The sequence below is a fragment of the Lolium rigidum genome, chromosome 4 (assembly GCF_022539505.1).
Source record: "Lolium rigidum isolate FL_2022 chromosome 4, APGP_CSIRO_Lrig_0.1, whole genome shotgun sequence".
Classification (NCBI taxonomy): Eukaryota; Viridiplantae; Streptophyta; class Magnoliopsida; order Poales; family Poaceae; genus Lolium; species Lolium rigidum.
This window is the reverse complement of record NC_061511.1, coordinates 228343439-228359970: the sequence shown is the minus strand read 5'-3', so window position 1 is coordinate 228359970 and position 16532 is coordinate 228343439. Positions and strand designations below refer to the sequence as shown.

At 43.4% G+C, this 16532-nt stretch overlaps 2 protein-coding genes across 6 annotated transcripts; one reads left to right on the top strand and one right to left on the bottom strand.

Moving 5' to 3' along the window:
- Positions 1-3506: 3506 nt before the first annotated feature.
- Positions 3507-8977, top strand: LOC124707204 (phosphatidylinositol/phosphatidylcholine transfer protein SFH8-like). Of its 2 annotated transcripts, none has more exons than XM_047238865.1 (15): positions 3507-3620; positions 3792-3885; positions 4723-5008; positions 5183-5279; positions 5382-5648; positions 5738-5815; positions 5960-6061; positions 6149-6198; positions 6286-6385; positions 6490-6588; positions 6680-6793; positions 7134-7263; positions 7839-8242; positions 8424-8498; positions 8596-8977. In XM_047238865.1, exons 2-15 carry the CDS (start codon positions 3852-3854, stop codon positions 8617-8619), a joined length of 1860 nt encoding a protein of 619 aa, XP_047094821.1. In that variant the 5' UTR covers positions 3507-3620; positions 3792-3851; the 3' UTR covers positions 8620-8977. The 2 variants fall into 2 exon arrangements, with proteins under 2 accessions (XP_047094821.1, XP_047094820.1); XM_047238864.1 differs by having other exon boundaries at positions 6677-6793.
- Positions 8978-9593: 616 nt separating this feature from the next.
- LOC124707203 (PH, RCC1 and FYVE domains-containing protein 1-like) lies at positions 9594-15672 on the bottom strand. Of its 4 annotated transcripts, none has more exons than XM_047238862.1 (11): positions 15354-15672; positions 15229-15278; positions 14595-14674; positions 14396-14482; positions 14217-14306; positions 13966-14052; positions 13731-13847; positions 11072-13219; positions 10847-10993; positions 10242-10636; positions 9594-10072 (listed from the first exon to the last, which is right to left on the bottom strand). In XM_047238862.1, exons 3-11 carry the CDS (start codon positions 14610-14612, stop codon positions 9982-9984), a joined length of 3180 nt encoding a protein of 1059 aa, XP_047094818.1. In that variant the 5' UTR covers positions 14613-14674; positions 15229-15278; positions 15354-15672; the 3' UTR covers positions 9594-9981. The 4 variants fall into 4 exon arrangements, with proteins under 4 accessions (XP_047094818.1, XP_047094816.1, XP_047094819.1 ...); XM_047238860.1 differs by having other exon boundaries at positions 14595-14661; XM_047238863.1 differs by lacking the exon at positions 15229-15278 and having other exon boundaries at positions 14595-14661.
- Positions 15673-16532: the final 860 nt, after the last annotated feature.

The following is a 16532-nucleotide window of genomic DNA, read 5'->3' as shown; positions in this document are numbered from 1 at the left end:
TGCCAGGTACCATAACAATTTTGTGGTACATTCATGTCTAAAAAGGGAAAATTTTGTACTTTTAGCTAGGATGACGATGCTATGACTGGTTTGGAAGAAAAAAAGTGCAAAACTTTCCTTTTTTGGATAGGTAGTATGTTTTAGCAAATATGACATAAAATTATAATGGTACCTGGTAAAGACTCAATTGGATGGTGTGTTTTAGAAAACGATGTAAAATAATGGTGTCCCGTAGCCGATTTCTCTACATTTTTTTGAATAAGAAAAGTAAAACATTTTAAAATAATATCAGTGGTTGGTAAAAGTCAAGCACGTTTGGTCATATGGCACACATGGTTGAACATATATGGTTCTTGCCTGGTCCTATTGTACGTAGCATCTTTTTGTTCTTTTCTGCCCAATGCTTCTTTCTCAGAATAATACAACCTTGTTTTCTTAATCTTTTATTAAGCTCTAGGATCTGGTCAGGTTGCACTAGACACTTGTTTATGTTAGCCAACGACCCCGTGCTCCCTGCTATCAAATCCTCATCGATTTAATGCAGATCACGGGACAATGATTGGATGTCTGCGAACGAGTGTAAAGTAACAGCCTAACAACCTGATTAAAGAGGTCTTCAACAAAACGAGAAGTGATTAAAGAGATTAGCAGGCACAGGTGGGCAGACTGCCAACAGAAACAAAAAAAGGTTAATTTCCACGGTGCCGACTTCGTTGATGTGTATCTTTGCCACCTGCTTTGTTTTGCTCCGCTGGATTGATTGGAACAGGAATCGGACACTGCGGGACAGCCAGCACTAATTGAACGGCTTCTTGTAGCTTAGTTGCTTGTTATTTAGCTCTAGACAGAGCAATGGGGTATATATCGTAGTGTACTACCATTGGTTATTATAAAGATGGAACCAGAAGGAGAAACTCTGACCAATGGTGGCGAAAATTGCACACATTTCACTTATCGATCAGTTGCGGTAGGCTTAGTTCTTGTTGCACTATACTGTATTTTAGTTACATTGTTCAGTGTCCATCTCAACAATAAACTATATTGCTGTCTTAAACATGTCCTTTTGATCGTGTCTGGTAAAATGTTTTAACTTGCATGTGTTCCGTTTAGAGTTCAAGGCTGTACTACCAGATTGATCTCTAAATTACCATGGTGAAACCACCTATGAACAGCCTGCACCCAACAAGTACCTATCCTAGCCGGCTAATGTTAGCATTACAATCGTTGCGTTCAAGGAGAAGCAACCACTAACTGTAAGGCAATATAGTGTGTTAGGCTGTTAGCCAACAGAATCAGTTTACTGACAAATCTAATTAAGCTTAAAATATCTATTTAAACTGCAACAATGCTGTTCTAACAAAATGTTACTGACTCTACAATGGCAACATAGAGATACTTTAGAAAAATAATAATTTGTAAAACAATTAGTAGTGGCATTTGTCTAAGAATAAACAAGGAGTGGAGGAGGAAGCAGTTGGCGTTGGCCAACCAACCAAATCTGACTTGGCCAAAACCTCCACGCGTAACATCAGGTGCGCACTTTCGTGGACATGGTCTACGAGCCCGAGTGCATGGCAGCCGTCTGTTGCTCCGATGGATTTACCAACACGAATCTCGATCCCAGTCGGCGGCACACAGTCTGGGTGGTCCCGCCCAACCATGTCGTTGTAAGGGCACCTCCACCGACACGATCTAAAACGGCGATCCATTCCGTCCAATTTTGTCTGTTTAAGTCCCATCACGGATAGACATTGGAATGTTGTTCGGTCTGCTAGGCCAGTGATCCCAGCGACGTGACCCATTCGGTCCGTGCCGGCCACTGGGAGGGTCCGAGGTGGCCAAGAGGAGGACGTGGGAGCACTCGCTAGCCACTAGCTAGAGGGTCCGAGAGGACGCGCGCTATCTGGTCTAACGCATTAGTGCCTCAAATTTTGTGAATGGATGAGTTGGTCAGCTCAAGTCGATCCGTTTAAGTCACCCCAACGGAGAGTATGTGGCCAATTCCCGTATCCCAGTGAACCGATTCGAACAGTCCAGGACAGGGAACTTCACGAGGCTGCTCGAGCTCGGTCGGGCTAGATGGGCCTGGTTTGTTCATGTCGATGCGTCCGGTCGATTTCTGCAGGTGGCGGTGGAGGCAGTTCCGTCCTGCGTGGTTGTTGACGTGCTGTCTCTCGCTCCCGATTGGCCCTTCTTGTCCATGTTGGCCCTGTTTCAATGACCACTATGAGACGTCGTGTGGTGTTTGCAAGGCCGTGGGGGCGTGTGGTGCAGCAAGTGCTTCGGGTGACACCAACACGGTGACGTTCGTGGGCGCCACCCTTCCTTCTTGAAGGGTCTTGGGGTGAAGCCATCCGCCCTTATCCTTGCACATACCGCAGGAACCCTAGGACTAATCTGGATAACAGCGTTGTTGTCGTCGCCTCTCTTCTTGAAGGTGCTTCTTGGTACGTAGGACTTCAGAGTGCTAAGAGTGTGGTTGGAACTCTCAGGAGAGCCCAACGGTTGCGATTTATCTACGTTTTCGTCGATCCTAATTTTTCAACGTTAGTTTCTTTTTTTTCTTCTGTGTTCTTTTCGTCGTGTTTGTACTCAAACACTTGTATAAGGTGGTTGCTATATTAATACTAGCAGAGTGAAAGCCTATCTACTGTTATAAAGCAAAACCCCACTAGAGAATCATTTAAGAGCATCTCCAGTCGCGTCCCCCAAACCATGTCCGGACAAAGCGTCGGATTAGTCGTTTGGGGGCCGTCCGGACAAAATTTTCGTTTGGAAAAGGTCCCTTTTCTAGCCACGTCCCCCAAACGCGACCTCCAAACAAAAAGTAAGTGTAAAAGTTGTGTCCGGCGTCCCCGGTAGAGACTCTATACACAGGGGATGGGCTAGGGACGCCGGACAACATTTGGAGCACGTCCGGACCGAAGCGGCCTTTGGGGCACGCGACTGGGTCGTTTTTTTGGCCGGCGTCCCCCAAAGGATTTGGGGGACGCTTTGGGGGACGCGACTGGAGATGCTCTAAGTTGTCTATCTCAACATGCAAGCTATCCACATCATCCATTCTATGAGCCATCTAATTGTTCATGTCATCCCCACTAACATTCATTAATACTCTGCACGCAAGCCACATCATCTATTTTGTAAGCCATTCAATTATCCATATCATCAAATTTTAGCTCCAACTACATAACTATTTCAAATCAGTTTTTTAAGTTAGTCTCTCGATTATTCATGCCAATTGAATCATATATGTTCCTACAGGTACCTATTTCAATCAACTTATATTTTTTTTATAAAATAGAATTATCGGAAAAATTCCTGTTGCAACGCGCGGGTATTAAAAAAGAGTATGTGTCACGCTGATGGAGACGCCCTGTCCCGTCAGATCCGTCCTACGTGGCCACCTCCGTGCGCCCGGTCCGTGCGCGGAGCACGTCCACGTCGTACACAAGTCAACCGTTTTCTGGCCTATGGACTCCGTCTACCCGCGCCATGACGGAAACCCTCCTGTCCTCTCTCTTCTTCTTCTTCTCCCTCCAGAGCCGCCCACACATTAAAACGGGAGAAGCTTCTCCTCCTCCTTCCTGCTCCTAAATCCGCACCCAAATTCCAAAATCAAGGTAACAATCTCCGCAAAAATATTCTCCAAAACTTTCCATCCTAATAATTATCCATAAGTTTCTCCAAAATCAGTTTCTTTTCCTCTTTCCACACGCAATTCGTCAATTTAGCACCCAAGCGTGGCGCTTTTACTGTTTTCTTGCTGAAATTCTTCGCCTGGATTATTTCAGCGGATTCTGAGACTGGAGCTTGGTCGGGGCATTCGATTCCAGAGCCGGTGACGGAGGGGGATGTCAGGACCCCTCGACCGATTGGCCAGGCCATGTGAGTATACAGTTTTAATCCCAAACAGGGTGTTTTGCCTTTCAACTCTGGGAGCGGAATCGATTTCCTAGGGTTCAACGTGTCTGCTTCCTTTCCAGTTTGGACATGTGCATATTGTTCTCGGGATTTAGATAGGTGCATATTTTCATTCTGCCGCTCTTCGAATCAGTTACATGGTTTACAGGATTTGGGGCTACCTCCACCCACCGTAGAATAGGATTTGGTGCTGCTAGAATCATGCTCTTCGTTTTAAGTCTTTGGCAGTATTTGAGGAAATATATTCAGGTGGGGATTCTCTCCCCCCAAAAAAATAAAATATTTAGCAGTTAATTTCACTTGTAAATATCCAACAACCGTCTATAAAATATCTCCCTCAGAAGTCTATTCTGGTTTCAATTTTTTATATCTGGCATCACTAGAGGCTATTATAGCTGATGCATGAAGGTAATCATCAACAAGGATGACCACACAAAAAAAACAGAGTGTAAACAAATGTTGAAGAATCAGCAATATAGTGCTCTTTTTTATGTCAAGTAAGACCAACATATAAATAATTGAACTTATTTATGTATTGTTCTTATTTTCTTGCATTCTTTACGTCCCTCAACTAATTTAACGATGCAATCACCGTCCCTTCTGCGAAGCCCCTCTGTGCTGAATCTTCGTACTAGCGATTATTGCTTAAGCATACATGTAGTATGTCGCGTGGGCTCTTGTTTTAGTTCCTTGCAGAGCGCCATTATCTGGCCAGTCCATAATCGGTTTCTGTTACTCAAGTAGTGACTCTAGCTACTTTTGCTTTTACTAAATAATATTAATATATCATTACTGGCACAGCTTTCGAAGGGTTCGCACACAATGATGGAAAGAGAGAGAGCAGATCGGACGCGGACAACTCAGAGGGAGAGAAGAAGACTAAAATAAACTCTTTCAAGAAAAAGGCTATCAACGCAGGGAACAAGTTCAGACATTCCCTAAGGAGGAAAAGCAAAAAGAAGCATGAGATTTCCATCGAGGACATAAGAGACGTTCAAGATCTTCAAGCAGTTGATGCGTTTCGACAGTGCTTGCTTGATGAGGACTTGTTGCCACAGCAGCATGATGATTACCACATGATGTTGAGGTACCCAATATTCTGATCACATTGGTCTTAATCGGACCTTATTATGTGAATTTACTTTCGTCTTATTTCCAATAGTCCCACCACATAAACTACGTATGCTCTAGCAGTTGCTTATGCAATCTCAAAAGGGTATCATTACAATAGCTTTTAACTGTTAATGTTAATCACTTATAGGTTCCTGAAGGCACGCAAGTTTGATGTTGAGAAAGCAAAGCATATGTGGTCAGAAATGCTTAAATGGAGAAAAGAATTTGGGACCGATGATATAGAGGTAATTAAATCAAAAGGCTATACAAATATATCGTAACATGGGATACCATTTTTCTTGCTTGGAGTAACTTCATAATGATGGCAATTCGTTTTCCTTTCTCAGGAGTTTAATTACTCCGAGTTAAACGAAGTTATGAAGTATTATCCACAGTTTTACCACGGGGTGGATAAAGACGGAAGACCTATCTACATAGAGTTAATAGGAAAAGTTGATGCAAACAAGCTAGTGCAAGTAACAACTATAGACCGATATGTGAAATATCATGTCAAGGAGTTTGAGCAATGTTTCAAGATGAGATTTCCAGCTTGCTCAATTGCTGCAAAACGGCACTTGGACTCGTGCACTACTATTCTGGATGTGCAAGGCGTGGTATGTCTCAGTTTGACCGAACATTGCTCTCAACATTAAAACTCACAGTTTTAAGACTTCAAACTTAACTATTTTTCTATAAATTCAAGGGATTGAAGAATTTCTCGAAATATGCAAGGGAACTAATCACACGATTGCAGAAGATTGACAGTGACAACTATCCAGAGGTATGTGATCCTGTGATGGATATTGGGCAGCAAATTTAAATTCTGTCCTTTTAATTTTTATTCTGGATGAACCATTTCCTGTGCTATGTGCTTGTCTCTTAACCAAACAGTATAATATGTAATGTGTTTGGAATGTTGTTGCAGACATTATGCCGGATGTATGTAATTAATGCTGGCCAAGGCTTCAAGATGTTATGGGGCACAATAAAATCTTTTCTTGATCCAAAAACTGCTTCAAAGATTCATGTAAATACTTTCATTATATCACATTTATTCAATCATAGTGTGATTGGTACATTGATACTGATCATATTTCAATGTCTTCACTTGAAGGTTCTTGGAACTAAGTATCAAAATAAGCTACTTGAAATAATTGACGAGAGGTCAGAAACTTTAATCTTTTCCATTCATGCCTGTGTTTATTGGTTCCACTTCCACCCTAACTTTCTTTCTTGTTTCAATGTGTGCAGTGAATTGCCAGAATTCTTTGGTGGTAAATGCAGGTGTGACGAACACGGAGGTTGTCAAAGATCAGATAAAGGTCCTTGGAAGGATCCCAACACAATAAAGGTTGTGCGCTCCTCCTCCTCCCCAGAGAGGATGTTGCATTAACACTGCTATTCACAAGGCATCTTGTTGTAGCTGCTAATGTGATGCATCTTCAATTTCCCCAGAGGGTCCTGAATGGCGAGGCTAACTACGACAGGCAAATTGTGACCATATCCAGCTCCGACGGAAAGATTATTGGTTATGCTAGGCCACAGCGTCCAAATGTAACTTCAGTGAGCATGCTTGGACATCAAGATTTGTAGAACCACCCTGTTCGACTATTAATGAATATACTTTCTTATCTTATTAAAGCAGAGAAAAGGCAGTGACGGATCTGCCGAGTCTGGCTCTGAAGTTGAGGATGTTGCATCTCCTATTGCACCAAAGAACGTCATAACAAACCCTCTGCTGACCCCTGTCCATGAGGAGGCAAGTAGCTACTCCCTGTTTACCATCAAGAAACCTGGCATTATAAACAATGGGGCATAGTCTACATCAGTAATATTGCCAACTAAATATTGACTAGTGGTAACAGCATCACAAGAACAAGAAAATCACTCAACAATAATCACAAAAGTATGACTATTTCCTTAACATTTATTTGAACTGCAATGCCATTGCACCCAAACTTTCCAGTCAGATAACATGAATTTTTATAACTACAATTTCCAAACAACCATGGAAGATATCTTATGGCCACTGCTAAATTCTTATTTAATGCCACCTTCAACATTGCATACATGTTGCTAATAGGTGGTTACTTTGTCAGTCAAAATTTGCAGCACATGCATCCACATCTGCCACTCGTCCCACTATTGAAGAAAGCATCCCTGTTGTTGACAAGGTTGTGGATGACGGATGGGGCAGCCCCAGAGCTAGTCCAACAGCTTCTTCATCAGGTCTTTTACATTATTACTTTACCTTTTACCCCTCCTGGAAGCTTTTTGTTCAGTTGTCCAAAACTATACCTTTTTTAGTTTTAGTTCAGAATTATCATTACAACATCAAAGCCTTTTTGTCCCAAACAAGTTGGGGCAGGCAATAGTTTTCATACCCATAGGAATGATTGGCTTTCTATGTTGGCTCGCCAAGTCTATTACAACCCTCCTCCTTGACCTGGGCTTGCGACCGACTATATTCCTAAAAAGGACATATGTGGAGTTTTAATTCAGAATTATTATTGAGTCTGAGAATTAGTCCATGTCTACTCCCATATACTAATACTTCTTGTTATTCGTACACATCTATTGGATTTGCCAAAAGTAGCTATTATATACTTTTGATCAATGAATACATCTTGCAATCATATACCATGTGAGCTAATTGAATAAATACTCTGTTTAATTAGTTTAGTCTAATTTTTGCTATTATGAGAAATGCAGCCCCCAGAACTACCTCAACACTTGATCGGTATGCAAGTGCACTGTATTGAGTTCTTGTTACTGAACCTGTTTCCTGAACATGCTTTACCCAGGTTCATTCTGCTTGAGTAATGTGCCGACCACGTTTGAAGGAATTCGGACTTTGACTATCGCATGGCTGACAGTCTTTATTGTGAGCCTTTTTACCATGCTTCGAACTATCCCGAGCAGAATGGCTAAAAGGCTATCAAACCAATCCGAAAATCATGACCACTATTACGTGGACTGTCCTCAAGAGCCTGAGTACAAGGAGGAATTCCGGCCTCCATCTCCTGTCCCATCTTACACGGAGAAGGATGTCCTTTCAGCTGTGCTAAGACGGCTAGTTGAACTGGAGGAGAAGGTGCAGGTGCTTGAAACAAAGCCCTCTGAGATGCCATTCGAGAAGGAGGAGCTGCTCAATGCATCTGCCCGCCGCGTGGATGCTTTGGAGGCCGATTTGATTTCTACAAAGAAGGTATGTTTGTTTTCCTGCTTAAACCGCAGTTGCTTTCCAGCCTTCGGTCTGAATTATGCGTGAACTAGAGTGCCCCGATATGCACACTACAGTTTACACAGCAGCAGGACACAAATATTGTCTAGTCTTTGTGTAAAATTTAATAATGGGATGAAGTGGCTGCCCCAATTTCCATTGACAGGCCCTCCACGAGGCGTTGATGCGCCAGGACGAGCTGCTCGCTTTCATCGACAAACAAGACATGCTCAAGTTTCGCGTATGTTGCAGTCACCCAATGCCTTATTTCCTGAAGGTATTTTGCTATATACTTGGGTCCTATCTAATGCACGTCCTTCATGTATATGGTTTTGCAGAAGAAGAAGAAATTCTGCTTCTGAAGAACTTAAGTTGGAGGAGGAGCTATTCTTGATGTGCAGAGCTGTCAGTGTATGCTGGTATATATATTGGATTGATCGCAACAAATGTGTATGTATGTCAGTGAGTGTAAATGTAATTACGTATCAGTGTATGTATATGGGGGAGAAGGTGTGTTGTATATCTGTACGATATGCTGGGCCGACGGCGATGCCTAGCAATGGGAGTGAGAATTCCGAAAGCACAAAGGTATATGATGAGTTTGAGATGTCTCGTACTTTCTGTTCCTGGCCTGGGACGCATGATGATATTTTTGTGACATGGCCAGTTTGTATATATTTACAAACATATACGAATGAAGCGAGTGTGACTTTGTGGCTTTGTGCTATGCTCGTGATGCTTGATTTTATCCACCTTGTTTTGTTACGAGTCTGTTTTTTTTTCTTTGCTGGAGTGAAATTCCTCACATTGATGCAAATTGAAATTGTGATGGCGAAGACACGGTACCCCTTAAATTCCAATGATAATCTTGTGCGAACAAATTGGTTTATGCCATTACTCAGGTTTGGATCCTTATTCGTATGACTTTTACGCCTTTTTCTACTATAGTACTATACAATATAATACTGTCGGAGTCATTTTTTATAATCACAATTTATTCATCACAGCTTTCTTTTTACCACCATTTCCCCGCACCTCCAGCTCAGCATTTCGGTAGCCATTGGATCAAGCATGAATTTACTCCCAAGTGCCTCACTGTCACTGAGCACCAACAGCTCCGGCCAGGTCTTCTCCCTTGGCTCCGCCTCTTGTTCTAACCCCTCTAGTAGGGTCTCTTGTGTCTCCTCCCTCAGCTTGGCCATCGTCGGACACTCTCATGCCGTTGGTGCTTCGCTTCACGTGAGGTTAACAACAATTAAAGCAGCAGCATAATAGCAAATGAGCTGAAAAATCTCGGTCAGCTTCATAGTTTGTGCCATCGGAAACAAGCATGAAGTGAGCATAATGCGGACTTATTACCTTACATTCCTTTATACATACTTGAAGAATATTTGCCCACATAATTACACTGTTCATTACAAGCTACTTTACCTCGCTGAGAAGCAACAAGTGTCTCTCAGCGAATAGGCTAAAGGAAATGGAATTAAATCATATCTCCAAAGCAAAACGAACAAGCAACAAAGATGAACGTCAAAAGAATAAAAGAATCGCCAGGATCTTCAGACTAAGCATCAGCATTCAGCAGACAGGAGGCAACACTCCCTGTACGATGCGGAATCCCGAGCAGCAACAGCGCCTCGTTATGCGATTCATCTCCTGGCTGACGGCTTTCATTATATCCAAAACAAAACTAACAAATGCCGGATGATGCCGAGGCGAGGAGCCTAGTTGGGTGCATGGTTGTATTTCCTGAACACCCTCTCTTGGTTCTCCCTCCACCATTCCTCAGCTTGCTGCTCAGCGAATCTCCTCTTGCTAACAAAAACATTTAAGAGAAGAACCATAAGTAATAAAATTCACTAGCTCCTCCCCTCAAAAAAGAGAAGTGTCCTGGGATTGTCGTTTGGTAAAAATATTGTTGACAAATCAATCAGGTTGAGATATATGCAGGATGAACGTGGTAACAAGGGTTGGGATGGAATACCTGAACCGAACACGCTTGAATACTTTGGTGCCATCTCTCAGCTGGATAAGCGTGACGTAAACTCCTGGCTCAAATTGCTCAATCAGCTGCACTTCTCCATGAGTACCAAACTTTGGCGCAAAGTCACCTGGAGCCCTCCCGTTGCCATCCATGACTCGATGGCATGGAGATTCGCTTGCCAGGGAAAAGCCACTGCCATCTAGGTTACCCATGCTAGCGGATCTGTTGTGTGCTATTTCGTGCATCCCGCTACTGGAGAGGCGAGCCTGTTCATGTCCGGAAATGCCCTCCGGTGGATGACCACACTGCCCAGTAAGAAATCTCTCTGATTGACTTTGCAAGGTTTTGATGCTGTCAGTAAATTCAGTGGGCACCTTATCTGCAATTCCCTTGAGCTGAAAGATGGCATGTTATGATATTGTCCGCTAATACAGATTAACATAACCCTTGCTATGAGCAACTAAATACAGAAGTGTGAATACCTCAAATGGCATGCCATAGAAAAAAAGTACAATAAGCACAACAGCACGATATGCGGAAATATACAGTGAGTGCTTCGACAAAAGGTTCATGTTTGCATATATAGTTTGGAAGAGTAGTAGTACCTCACTGTCAAGAAACCTAACAAAGTCCAACATAGAATTGCGCCTGGCAGATTCTTCTGCGGCTAGGGAGGCAGAGCTTTTAGCTCTTTTTTCTGCTTTCTGCAGTTGGTCATCTTGGACTTCACATTTCTGTTTTAACTTAGTAACCTATCAAAATATGGTGATTTTATCAAAAGCAGATAACCATCATAAAGTAGGCAAATGGTATAATCTTCTAAAGCATACCTGAGTCTGCAACTTTGAGATTTCTTGATTCAGCGTTTCATTAGTCTTCTTCATGTTGTCAATATCATTTTTGGAGTCAACACTTTTAATGCTAAGAGTACTTGTGGTTGCTGGAGTTGGGCTTTGCTTCTTTGGCTGAGCTGGTGACACCACAGGCATGCCCATTCCCATTGGTGCCATTGCCATAGGCATGTTCATTCCCATTCCCATACCCATACCCATTCCCATGCCCATACCCATTCCCCCCATTCCCCCCATTCCCCCCATTCCCATTCCCATAGGCTTTACAGCAGTTGGGACTGCCAAAGCTGACATTGAAGGAGCTTGGGTTGCCCTTGCCATAGACACAGCCTCAGGTTTTATCTCGTTTCTAGCTGATTTTGCATCAGCATATTTCACTGGCTCTGCAGTTGCTGCTGTTGCTAGCCTTGAAGGCCTTATGTCTGGCCTCTCTGACTTATCTTTGATATCAACAGAGCGGCGAGTAATGACACTCTTTTTGTTATATGGACTATTACCGCCACCGCCACCGCCGCCGCCGCCATCTGCAGCTTTCAGTTTCATGAAACATGAATCGCATACACGATGTGGTTTGCCAGGAGTTGGTGCCAAAGCAGCCTTCAGGACCTTTCTTGAGCTACATGCATGGCAATGAACAAGCCCGCAATTGTAACAATTGTGCCTCTTTCTTGTGAAACCAAATGGCTGCCTACAGCCGGAGCATACAGACTGATCTGCACCTGAAACCCACTTATGTATGCAAATGCATGTCGTGAAATTTGAACCACATGCAATACTTTTAACATGACGGTCTTTTAATGCATCCACAATAGTTGGTTTCTTTTTATCTTCAATGCCACCATGTCCCAGCCTTCCATTGGCCCCCATACCCCATGTATATACCTCACTTCTTGAAGTCAAGACTGCAACATGGTAAGAACCACATGAGATCTCTTCAACCAACTCACTATTCAACTTGTCTTGTACTTGGCAGGGTTGTTTACCATCAGCTTTTGGATTCCCAAGCTGACCATAGTTAGAGCTACCCATTGTGAAGACATGGCCGGACGTGGCGAGTGCAACAGTCATACTATACCCACAGGCTACCTGATGGAAATTATTGTCAACAAGGGCTTGAACAACAGTGGGAACTAGCCGAGCCTCTTTATCCCCGTGACCTAGGCGGTTCTTATCTCCATCTCCCCAGGTAAACAGTTTCCTGGACACCACATTCATGCCCGTCTGACTATTGGTCTCCACAATTGCTGCGGAATGCCAAACGCCACAGGCAACTTTCAGCACTTTAAATCCGATCAAAGATTCAACTTCTTTCGGATAGGCAACATTTTCACGATTTCCATGTCCAAGAGCACCAAATGTCCCATCGCCAAAAGTGAATACTTTTCCACTTGACATGACAAGTAATGAATGCCATGAGCCACATGCAACAGACAACACTTGAAGCCCTTCTAAAGGTCCCGAGACTCGTTTTGGAAGCCAATGGCTAGCTCCAATGCCATGTCCTAGAAGTCCAGCATTGTAAGAACCGTCACCCCAATTGTATAAATCACCTGAGGCAGTTACTGCACAAGTATGGAACTCCCCACATGCAATATATTCCACATTAGACACTGCTAAGGATTCAACAAGTTTTGGACGACTAATGTCTTCGTCAGTTCCATGGCCTAGCCTTCCACCAAGCTCTTCACCCCAAGTGAACACTTCTCCTTGTCTGGTAGTAAGAGCAATGTGCCTCGAACCACATGATATCTGCTGTACATCCAGAACAACATCTGATTCAAGAGGTTTAGGAATTAAAACATCTGCTTTGGAGCACACCAAATTTGAGGATCCTTCTGACTGGACCACGTCAATCCACACCTCGCCCCATACATAAACATCACCAAGTGATTCTATATCATCTGGTCCGGAACCTTGACTGGAAGAACTAGGGACACTGCTGGAAATACTAATCCGACTACTATCTCCCGTACTTACTCTCAGCATATTGACACGATCTGATCCAACATCTGCTCTTGAAGAATTCAATGAATAGGCTGTGCCATAACCAGCTGAGTTAAAATTTCGGGTGTTACTTGAGGCAGTATCTAATCTTGTATCGTACGCAACTTGATATTGGGACACTTCCTGAAAAAAGGAAACATGTGTTAAACAGAGAACATCCTATGCAATTTATGATCAAATGTAAGCCACTCTCCAGTCTTCTCCTGATACAACGAGTGGTGAGATGGACACATAAGTAGGAAATCAGATGCTAACTGACCCACGCATTAAATAATTACTAAATAAATGGCGCCTCCAATGTTTGTTCTGGGGACTGCTGTAAATCACACCAGCACTGAAGGTATATGCTCTTCGGTTCAACAGCCATAGTTTGTTTTCTCAAATAAGATAAATCACATGGTTGACATGCACCATGTTTTGGCAGCTTTCCGGGAATCTTAGGGAAGCTGAAGCCCCTCACAAGTAACAAGTAGCTTCCAAAAATTATGGATTTGAAAGGAAGTAACCCTTTCCCAAACAAGGCCTAACTAATGCATGGATGATATCTGAATTCGCTCTTGATTACTCTGTAGAAGAATTCTTATAATATTGCATCAAATGAAAACACTTAAGTCATTAAGGAAGACCAACTCACGTCGGAAAATGATATTCTATCACTTGGGCAATCAGTGGAAAAACTTGCACGGCGTGAAGTAATCAGTGTCTCAAGTGTTGAAAACCACACTTCAACTTCAGTTTGATCCTTGCAAACCTGTAAATCAGCTAGAATATCGTGTCATTATTGTCTTCGACAGGTCATCGTGCTAGGCATATATAAAGATGAGGCATTTCGCATCAGTTAAAACGAGCATGAAGAATTTATCTTTTACCAGATCAAGGGAGCGTTGGCCGTTCTTGTATATCAGGGAAAATGATAGGTAATCCTTCTCAGGGCGTAGAAACCTCCTAAAAACCGCCTGATAAATGATGCACAAATGCATAAGATCCCAATTTTAGATATTTAATAAATTAGAATTGAAAAACTATGCAATTTCAGAGTCTCAATAAACTCTTGGATATTAAAAGTTGATCATGTGAATGTAACCGAAAGGGATAACTGGTCTGTGGTAGTTTCACTTACAGTTCTCTGTCCAGGTATAATTTTAGACACAGAAGACAGTTTGAGGCACTTTTCCTTGCTGTGTGAATACCAAACTAATACTGTTTCGTCCTGTAATGAGAAAAAAAAAGAGAACTTTGTTCTCATCCTGTACCAAGAAAATGAACACCAGTACCACACAACCATACACATAAACTTACACTAGAAAGTCTGAACTCGCGGATCTTGGGTTTTCCCTTCCGACTATACTTGATAAGTTTGCTGCCTTTCTTTAAAGTAATAAGGGCCTTTCAGAAATGTAAAACATAGTCCAGATTAGCATACAAATTATTTAGTAAACACATATGTGTTCAACCAAAAAGAGAGAAATGATACACAATGCAGTATTTGGAGACTCACATTATCATCTGGTGTCATCTAAACAGCAACAGGTCACCATTCTATTTTCACCTTTAATCACCGGTATCTGCACGGATAAACTAGCAATGGGGTATCAGCATCACAAGAATGTATTGCTGAGCAATTACAATAGGCCAATATCAGCTGTATTATTTCAATAAATATGAGCAAACGAATGTGATTTTGGTGCCCAAATGTTCCCGTGTCCCCACTGCGAGTGTGAAGGTCATGATACTGCTCTAAAACTATGGCAACAATTTGTTTCACACAATTTGACTAACCATGCAAATCTCTACATCCAATTCATCGCTGGTATCGATTAAAAAAAGTTATAGTTCCCCGCAAAAAGAAAGTTATAGTTCATACGAATATTCCAAGATAAGGCCATCCCTTTCTTGGTGCTGTACACCATGGAAATTTTAGATACTGAAAATTGACACATATAAGTCTATGTGTCCTGCATCCACATGGCAAAGGAATTTGAGATAATTTTTAGAAAAAATCATGCCATTTCTGCAATTAGGAATTGGTAATTGCATTGTGCATTTCATGTGCAGATGTCATGAGGCATGGATTCTTCTTTCAATGTACGGAATGGGTGCTAAAATTGTGGACAGCCAAACTGAAGCTGCACCTCCGGTAGCACCAACCGAGATCGACCTTGTGCGTCGGAAGAGGAAGAATCTGATGGAGCCCTGGTGTGTCAGATGAATTGACAGGGTTCAAAACGAAATGAACAGTCAGGCTAGGGCTCCTTACCGAACGGACGGAGGACCTACGCGAGGAGGCTTCTTTGGGCGGAAGCAGTATGGGTAGCTGAGTCCCTTCGCCGGCGGCGAGGTCGCCGATGGTGGGGCATTAGGCGGAGAAGAGCAGGAAGCCTCGGAAGAAATTCGGTCAGTCTGGGCGGGTCTCCGGTCCACTCCGCACCAATCCAGTGGATGGGAGGAGAGAATGGCCTCCTGGAGGTGGCGGGAGGACGCATGGACGGCGGTCGCGAGGAGAGGAGCGGAGGGTTCGGCGGCGCTGGACGCGGGAAACGGATGGAGCGGGGAGCCCGGGAGTGCAGGGGAAGATGTTCTACGGATAGTACCGGGGTTTGTGGCATGCACCACAGCACCAAGGCTCCTGTTGAGAATATTGAAATTTTTGAAAATCTAGAAATATTTTCTTGAGATATAGCATTGCCACGAAAGTTCAAGAAAAAATATGAAATATAACTTGAAAAAATAAAATGATATTTTTTATAAAATAATTATGGAACAAATTTAAAGTCCGGCTTTCATAAGAGCATCTCCACTCGTTTACCCTCCCCACGCCGAAATCCGGGGAAATTTACGTCCGGATTGGACGTAAATTTGGTGTGGGGAGGAGTAATTTCCCAGCCGCGATCTCAGGCCAAGACGGCGATTTAAATTTGAAAAACGGAAACTTGACAAAGTACGGCATAAAACGGTCGAATTTAGACTAAATTTAATGATATTTACTATATATATAGGGCGAAGTTCGTACATAGAGACCGAATTCGACTATATTTCGAATTCGGCTAGGGGAATACAACTGTAAATATGAAAACACGGCGCTCTACATGCCGAAACGGCGGTAGAACACCGTGTAGTCGCCGCCATCGTCGTCGGAGCTATCGTCGTCGAACTGTGGCGGCGCCGAAGCCGCCTGGCTGCTGCCTTGGCCGGCGTCTCCCCATCGGCCGCTGGTGCGAGGCGGGACGGAGATGGCTTGTACAGCTCGTCGTCGGAGGCTTCGAGGTCGATGACGAGGACGACGGCGCCGGATGGAGGAGTCGCAGGCCGCCGGAAGCGAGCGGCGTCCTGGAGGTACCTCGCCTGCCGCTCCGCTTCCTCCTTCTCCCACTGCTCCCTCGACCAGGTGTCGGCGGGTACGAGGTCCTGGAGGGACCTCGCAATGACGGCTTCGAGG

What these genes read in the sequence shown, in the direction of transcription:
- LOC124707204 (XM_047238864.1), top strand. Translation starts at nt 3,852, where the DNA reads ATGTCAGGACCCCTCGACCGATTGGCCAGGCCAT. An exon ending in AAACTGCTTCAAAGATTCAT is followed by an intron (nt 6,062 to 6,148) that starts GTAAATACTTTC and finishes CTTCACTTGAAG; the next exon opens with GTTCTTGGAACTAAGTATCA. An exon ending in AAGACATGCTCAAGTTTCGC is followed by an intron (nt 8,499 to 8,595) that starts GTATGTTGCAGT and finishes ATGGTTTTGCAG; the next exon opens with AAGAAGAAGAAATTCTGCTT.
- LOC124707203 (XM_047238862.1), bottom strand. An exon ending in TCTCAAAGTTGCAGACTCAG is followed by an intron (nt 10,994 to 11,071) that starts GTATGCTTTAGA and finishes ATATTTTGATAG; the next exon opens with GTTACTAAGTTAAAACAGAA. An exon ending in TTCAAGCGTGTTCGGTTCAG is followed by an intron (nt 10,073 to 10,241) that starts GTATTCCATCCC and finishes TGTTTTTGTTAG; the next exon opens with CAAGAGGAGATTCGCTGAGC.